General features: G+C 41.3%; 1 protein-coding gene across 1 annotated transcript in view; it reads left to right on the top strand.

Moving 5' to 3' along the window:
- Positions 1 to 685: 685 nt before the first annotated feature.
- LOC107285431 (prosaposin) overlaps positions 686 to 8333 on the top strand; it is a 28435-nt gene continuing 20787 nt past the window's right edge. The window contains exons 1-2 of the mRNA XM_015813615.2: positions 686 to 835; positions 5047 to 5183. Coding sequence (XP_015669101.1) covers positions 790 to 835; positions 5047 to 5183 — 183 coding nt within the window. The 5' untranslated portion in view covers positions 686 to 789. The remainder of the gene's footprint in view (positions 836 to 5046; positions 5184 to 8333) is intronic.

Raw genomic sequence — 8333 nt, 5'->3', positions numbered from 1 at the left:
AGAAATATCTGATGTATAACAGAACCGGAGGCATGAAGTAATTATGAGGGAGGTTACATCCAAGGGAGAGTTGTGATTTGCAACTTGATTTTAGAAGATAAATAATAGCACGCAGGTACTGAAGAACTAAATATGCCTAACCCGATATCGTAACGGAGTAACACATTATGCTGCAACATTTACAGTCTAGTCGTTCCCAAGTTTATTTTCACTGTAGATCCCATTATTAGGCATGCACCCTTTTAAAACTGCTTTTACATTTATTTTCAAGGATGATGGGGATTGTAAATCCTAGCCTAGACAAACGGAGGTTGAAAGGCTGCAGGGCAAGCAGCATCCCTAAAATCGAGCAGCTAACAAACAAGCAAGATTATTAAAGTATTTATAATCGTCTTTCCAAGCTGGCTCGCTTCGGATCAAACTTCGCCTTTGGCTCTTCCAGTCAAATCCTCTCTCCCCCCCCCCCCCCCGCTCCGAAGGTTTAGATGAGTCAGTGTCAGCAGACGGGCTGGGCTGGGGGAAACTGAAAGAAGACACAAGCGCGCAAGCGCACATCGGGAAAACTTCGAGAAAAGGAAAAGGGACAGTCGCGCTTTCCTCCCCTTTCTCGCCACTAAGCTTGCGCAACGACCACAACGCTTCGGAGGGCCGGCTTCTCCCTCGATCGCCAATCCCCCGCGGCGCACGCGCAGTAGCCGCGTCCCACCGGAGCGCCGGGGTATAAAAGCGGCCATCAGCTGAGCGCTCCCGCATTGCAGGCGGCGGAACTGCTGACGAGAGACCCTCACAATGCGGCGCTTCGCTTTCCTCCTCTTCCTCTGCTCGCTGGCAGCGGGTAAGCGCGGTCAGGCCCCGCGCCCTTGTTCGGTTTCCGATGGCGGGACCAGGGAGGGTGGACGCCGTGGAGGGTTGGGTCTCGCGCCCAAGCCGCGCTGGCCCGAGGGGGAAAAGGCCCGTTATGGCTGAGACCGAAGCTCTGTTTCCACGGCCTGGGCCTTCGCGGGATTAGGCGCCCCAAAACTCGGCCAGCCGCTCCCCTGCGGCCCGGCTTTCAGTGCCTTGGGACCCCCCCCCCCCAGACAAGGGGAGCCCCTCGATGACCCTCGGCCGGACTTGGGCTGGGAGTGTGGGGATTGCCGGCCGGAGGGCACCGGGCCGGAAAAGCGCCCAATCCTTCCTGGCCAACACGCAGAAACTGGGCTGCCGGTCCTTTGGGCCTGCCTTCGCTGGAGTCCCGGGGCTTGGCTGGGCGGTGTTTTTGTTTACCAGAGGGAGAGAGAGAGGGCGTCGCCTTGCTGACGACCCTTTCCTTAGTTACCAGGAGCTGCCGTCCTTCCGCATCGCGGCTGAAATCCTAGGCTTTCCTGCCCCCTTAACTCGTCTTCCTTTGGGGGCCGTTCATTTTCTTTCTCCCCGCTCTTTAAAAACCCCCCTCCCTAAATTAGAATAGTGTCAAAAATTTAGCTCGGGGGTAGCAATTATCCCAATAACCATGGGTGGTGTCTCGGGTGTGTGGTGTGTGGTGTGTGGTGTGGGTGGGTGGGTGGAGAAATCGCATAGCTGGCTGTTAATGGCTTTTGTCAGTTTCTTTGTCTCACTTTTGCGGTTGTATCACTCAGCCGACTTCTGAACACAAGGACGTTGGTTCTCTCTTGTCATTCATCTCCTGAGTACCCAACTTCCCTGTGTTCTTTTAAGGCAGTGGTTCTCAACCTGTGGGTCGGGACCCCATTTGGGGTCGATCGACCATTTCATCGGGGTCGCCAAGCAAGGCTGTCCGCCATTTTTTTTGTCCGCCATTTTTCCCCCCTTTTCCGGCGGGTGCCTTACCTCCCTTGGGCTGGGCCAGCTGGTGGTCGGCCTGCTCCGTCTCTGCCGCTTGCCAGCTATGCCTCGGCCAGCGCAGGGGGCGGAACCACACATGCGCGGCGCTCCCAGGCAGGGAAAGTCCTCGACTTACGACCGGTTGGGTAATCCTCGACTTATGACCGGTTTAGTCCTCGACTTACTACCGGTTTAGTCCTCGACTTACGACCGGTTTAGTCCCCGACTTACGACCGCTTGGGGTCGCGGCATTAAAAAGGTTGAGAACCACTGTTTTAAGGCAAAACTGTGGAGTTTGTTGGTGGTTCACCTCTTCTTTAGGATATTTTTTTTTCCCCTGTAGATAAGAAGGGGACCTAAATGAGGAAGATACTGAGTTTACTCAATAGGTGGATAGTCTTTGCCAGCCACATAACAGAGCTGAGGAATTGTTTTACTCAATCCTCTACTACAAATTGTTTCTTGGTGTTAGTGCAGTTTTTCCCGATGAAAGCTAATGTAAAGATATTCTAAATAAAATATGTGGAAGAGCAGACTATGGAGTACTTGTATAGCACTGAAGTTGGGAATTGGGGGCATTTGAATTGTTGCTACATTGGAGTTTTATTCCATTTTGGCATATTGACAACCAAAAGGGGTGGGGAGGATAAGTGTATTGAATAGGAATAGAATAGAGCTGGAAAGGGACCTTGGAGAGGTGTCCTAATCCAGCCCCCTGCTCAAGCAGGAGAACCTATACTGATATGTTCAAAAAATTGCCCTGGAGGATTGCTAACCATAACTTACCTAATGTTTGTGTCTACATCATTAATTATTTCAACCCTGCAGGTGATTATTACTCTGATTCAGTAATCCTTGAGGTGATGAAACCTAAATGATTGCACTCCTATCCCTTAATTGTATCACCCACAACAATTCTGTGAGATAGGTTGAGAGAGTTAACAAGCCTAAAGTCATTCATTAAACTCCCGTGGTTGTATGAATCTGGTTGGTCCTGGAGTACACTCCAAGGAAAAGCTGAACTGCTTAATCATGTTTTTTTAAACATTCAACTAGGCATATAGTATTTAGTAAAATATAATGAACCACTTGAGAGTCAGTTTGCTGTAGTAGTTAAGGTATCGGGCTAGAAACTGGGGAATAGTGAGTTTTAGCCCTGCCTTAGGCACAAAGTCTGCTGGATGACCTTGGGCTGATCACTTTCACATGCTATTCCTCAGATTAACCACCTACATATTTTATCCATTTTGAGCAAGATTAATATACTGCTCAAAAAAATAAAGGGAACACAAACCCCTTCAGTTCCATGGTAAAATGTTCCCTTTATTTTTGTGAGCAGTATATATTCCTAATGAATATGAGCCAATACATTTTCTCATGTCCATAGAAATACAAGATATCCTTATTGGCAGTATGTCTTTTTTTTTTGTCTTTAAGCTTAGATTTGTCAATTGTAAATACTGGGGAAAAACATCCTGGAATTCAACTTGATTAGTTCTTTGTTATTGTTAAGAGATTCTTGCATATTATTCCAATCGTATCACGCTGGCTATTGACCTGTAACTTTTCAGTTATGGTTGGAGTGGCAACAGATGCAGTCAAACATGTTGGTACTTATCCTATTTTTCTCCACATAATTCCAATTTGCTAAGCAATAAGTTGACACTGACCCAAATAAACAATCCACCATTCTTCTATACTTCACAGAGAGCAGACTCCAATCTTTTCATGTATGACTTAACATACTCTTGTAAATAACAAATGAACATGGCATGGGCATAATTATTGGTATTCCCAACCTAATATTTTTGCAGCACACCCTTTTGAGACAATCATATACTTTCTATAGCTCTGAATAAAAGTCTTCTCAATTGGCAATTTGTTCCATTCATCTTGAGCAAATTACTCCAGTTGTCCTAAGCTTGTTCCTTCTCCCAACTGTGAGTTTCAGATTTTTCCCTAGATGTTCTGTTGGATTCAGATTGGGACTTGTAGCAGGTGAATTTAGAACAGTCCAATGTTTGCTTTTCAACCATTTTTGTATGTTTTGAGTCATTTATCCTGTTGGAAGGCACATACCTGTGACAGAGCTTTCTAACAGTGGCTATTATGTTTTGATCCAAAATTCCTGGCTAATCTTGTGAGTTCGTTGTGTCTTATACAGATTTAAAGCACTCAGTGCTGGAAGCAGCAAGGCAAGCCCATAACATTATGGCACTTTTCTATATTACACAGTAGGGATGGTGTTATTTTCTTTAAGAGCATTGTTTTTTTTTCTTCTGTGAACATAGAGCTGCTGTGATTTACCCAAAACGTTTTATCTGTCCAGAGGACATTGTCCCAGAAGTACTGTGACTTGACAATTTATATTTTAGCAAACTCCAGAATGGCTTCTTTTATGTCTGACTTTCAGAATTGGGGTCTTCTATCATGGATGCCACTTTCAATCAGATGGCAACAGATAATATGACTTGATAATATCCCTATTATTAGTATGACTATGACTACTAATAATGTCTGTTATTAGTCTGACTATTCTGTTCAACCTGGGATCAATTTTCCTCTTGCAGCTCCATCTAGGGAGATTAGTTATGGTTCCATGGACCTTAAACTGCTTGATAATATTAGTAGCCATGGTTGCAGGAACATGAAACTCATTGATAATCATTTTGCAGCCTTTACCGTTGTGGGCTATCATCTTCTCCTTTTCTCCCCAGACATCTTTCTTCTTTTCTTTCTATTGTCCAGCCACCCAAAATGGCTGATTGAATATTTTTCTCCTGATAGGCTGAATGATTGACTGATTTGAAGTCACCTATGGCACTAATTGAAAAGTCTTCTTAAAAGATCACTAAAATAGAATAATCTCTTTTTAACTTCTAAGAAGTGCCAAAAATAGTGTCCATACCATTTTCATTCATCTTATTATTTACAGGAAAAAAGTTATGCCATATTTAAGCCTAGTAAAAAAAATAAATAGCATGAAACTGTAATGAAATGTAATGCAGGCATGTCCAACCTGCGGCACTGGACAGCTACTAATGCAACCCCACAAAATTGTAATTTTTTAAAAAATAATACACTTTATTTTTTATATATACATTAACTGTATTGTATATTTTATATGCGGCTCAAGATAATTCCTCTTCCTACAGTGTGGCACAGGCAGGCCAAAAGATTGGACATGCATGATCTAATGCATTCTAATGCATTTATTTTCAGCTGTTTTGACAACTCCCCTGCTTTTGAAGAAAGACTGTGCAAAAGGTTCAGAGGTATGGTGCCAGAATTTGCGAACTGCATCTGATTGCAAAGCAGTTAAACATTGTGAGCAAAATGTGTGGAACAAGCCTACTGTGGTAAGTTATTTTATTGCTTTGCTCATGATTACAGCTCTGTTTTTGCAGCTTGCCAAAGAAGTTTTCTTCTGCATGTAGACAGGAGCTGAACGTTGGTGAGATGGAGTAATGGAGCTCAGATCCCGAATACCTGAGTTCTGTTTCTGTACCCCACCGAAGGCATTGCTGTCCGCACCCTGAGGAGAGATCTCCTAGAGATCAGAATGAGCTGAAACTCAAGCAGTGAGTTGGTAGGCAGATAAGGTCAGCAGTGCAGGGTGCCTCAGGTGGGTGGAATAAACACAGGAACATCTTTTCTTCAGGGGCTGAAAATCCTACTTGAATTTTTCTAAACCTTCTGCTGGCACCCCACACTCCTCCCTGGAACTATGCTTAATGATCTGTGTCATTGTTTAACAACTGCAACCAGGAGTGCCAGGATTGCATTTGAATCAGTCACATGACATCTTGCTTAACTGTTGCTTTGCTCAATGATTGAGATTCTGTGCTCAGTTATCACAAGTTGAGGACTACCTGTAATAACCCACACTCAGTGTAGCCATAATTCCTCAAAAATAGATTCTAAAACTTTGAGATACAATGAAACATATTTAATATGAAAGGGTTCCTCATCATTGTGCTTATGTATGTATGCTAAAATACTATTCCAAGTATCGTAGTTTTTTTTCATTGTAAGCAAGAAAATCCGACACCCATCCTTTCAGATAAATTCTTTAGAGTATCAAGAAGAAGACTCGAACAGAATAGAATTAACTTGAATCTTAAATTCAGTAAAATCAATTTGACATTTTTTAAAGATCTGCGACAACTGTTGTTCTGTTACCGGCTTTTCCGGTTCTTTAATCCATAAATTAAAAGTATCATTAATGGTGAAAATGAAAGTACTCCTTAGTTTTTGATACAAAAGATTTTCTGGGTTTAGTTTCATCTCCAGAGATGAAAGCACCTCATGGCTCTTGGCAGCAGCTAAAGAATCTGATCCTTCTTGAACTATCAAGATGTAGTTTTATTGACGGACATAAGTCATCCTTGTTAAGTGACTGCCTCATTTTGCAACTAATCATAGTTGCAGTGGTGATGAAAAAGTAACCTTGCAACTAACCCTTACCCTTTGTAACTTTTTCAGGTTTGTAAAGCAAAGATTAGCTGCAGTGAGATTGTAAGCAGAGATGTAGAGTCACTTAGTGATTGCTTCATTTAACAACCAATTTTCTGGTCCCAAATGTACTTGCTAAATGAGGACTATCTGTATTTCAGATTCTGCCCTTAGTTTTCAGTATAATATTTCTCCCCTATTTTTAAAGCAGAGTTCTCCATTGACATGTTTGTGGTCCTCAACATCAGCATCCAGTCCATAGGTTAATTATTACCATAATTTCTGACATTAAATTATGGGAATACAAGATTGCAGTTGTTTGACAGTTCAGGAAACTTAATATTACTAATATAGTTATGTACAATATTATACTTTGAATTTTATAAGAAAATAAAATTGTAGCGTAGCTTCTATAAGAACTAATAAAATATAGTGTGTAAAATCTAATAATTGTAACTAATCAGAGCTTCTGTACTGGAATCAAACGGATACTGAAGATTTTTTTTCCACAACCAAAGACGGTCATGTAAAATATTTAATGGGAAAACATAGAAAAAAGCAAATTGCTTACTGAAGAATGCAGCCATATGTTTTGGCTGTACAGACTTGCACACAGAGTCATTTACAAAAAGACTTGGGCAGACAAGAATTATATTGTGATCAGTGAACAGTTCATGGAAATGGCCTAAATGGCTATCACACCAAATTTTGCAACATTATATGTAGTAAAAATAGTTTTTTGTTTTTTAGCAATAGACTGATACAGAATTTCTCTGGTCAGATGGATGCAGCACGAATTGTCCAATAGACTTGTGGTAGTTTTTGTAAAAAAAACAGTGGATAGTGTTTGCTGTTATTCCAGCCCATAAGGGCTTGCATTCCTTATAAAGGATGTTTTGGGATCTGCCCTGATTAGTTTAAAGACATTTATCAAATCTTTGAGTGAAAACTCTTCTGTGTTTAGGAAAGGGCATTTGCCCCTTGTGTATCAACTTCCCTCCTAGGTTCCTCTGTTTGAGACCCTAGTTTGGGCTGGCTAGCTACATCTTCAATTCTTAATGTTACTTTTGCTTGCTCATGGCCCAAGGAAAATAAAGATAAATGAAGAGCAAAACTACAGCTAGATTGAAAGTTGCCAGAAAAATAAGTGATTTTTTTTTCAACTAATAGTTGCTAATTGTTAGCCAAGCTCTTGTTTCATGCTTTGAAGATCAAACTTCAATCATAAAATAGCACATGAGACATATCTAGGCAGCTGAAAACTTGTTCTAAAGCAGTGGTCTCCAACCTTTCCGGCTCGGCAGATAGGTGAGGGAGGGGTGAGGGTTAGGGTTTCATGTGCACACGCTACTTTCACAAATGCAGCTGCATATGCACATCTGTGCCCTCCCACCACTTCTGTGGCCCAGTTCCGAACAGGCTGTGGCCCAGCACTAGGTTGCAGGCTGGGGATCCTTGTTCTAAAGAACTTGTGAACTTCTGCCAGGTTGTGTACCATAGAGAACCTGGCCAGGGCTGGTACACTTACATTAATATGTATCAGCTCTTGTATGTAGAAAATAACAATCAACATAATTGCTAAGTTCCTTGAAGTGCCAATATAAGAAGTTCTATTTTTTGGTTTTTATTTATTTTATTTTTATTTATTTATTTCTACACCACCAATCTCACCTAATGATTCTCACAGCTTACAACATAATAAAACCATATCAATACATGAATAAAAGCATATATTAAGAACAGAATTAAAAAGAGGTTAAATTCCAAATAAAGATAAAAATCAAGGTACGAAATTCAAAAAGTCAGGAAGTTAACAAGAATAGTAGAAAGACTTTAATTTATTCCCTCTTTTATACATTTATTTATTTATTTATTTATTTATTTATTTATTGTATTTATATCCCGCCCTTCTCCTTTCGGACTCAGGGCGGCTGACAAATGATAAAAAGCTAACATATTACACCTAGTTAAAATTTGATTAAAATGAAATATTTGAGAATGTCAAATTTAAAAGTAATTAAAACCCCTATAAAATCCCCTAGGCCAGTCCCGCT

The sequence above is a fragment of the Protobothrops mucrosquamatus genome, unplaced genomic scaffold, assembly GCF_001527695.2.
Source record: "Protobothrops mucrosquamatus isolate PMUCROS unplaced genomic scaffold, P.Mucros_1.0 scaffold175, whole genome shotgun sequence".
Lineage (NCBI taxonomy): Eukaryota > Metazoa > Chordata > Lepidosauria > Squamata > Viperidae > Protobothrops > Protobothrops mucrosquamatus.
Note: the sequence above shows the minus strand (reverse complement) of the source record. Positions and strands in the feature narration are given on the sequence as shown.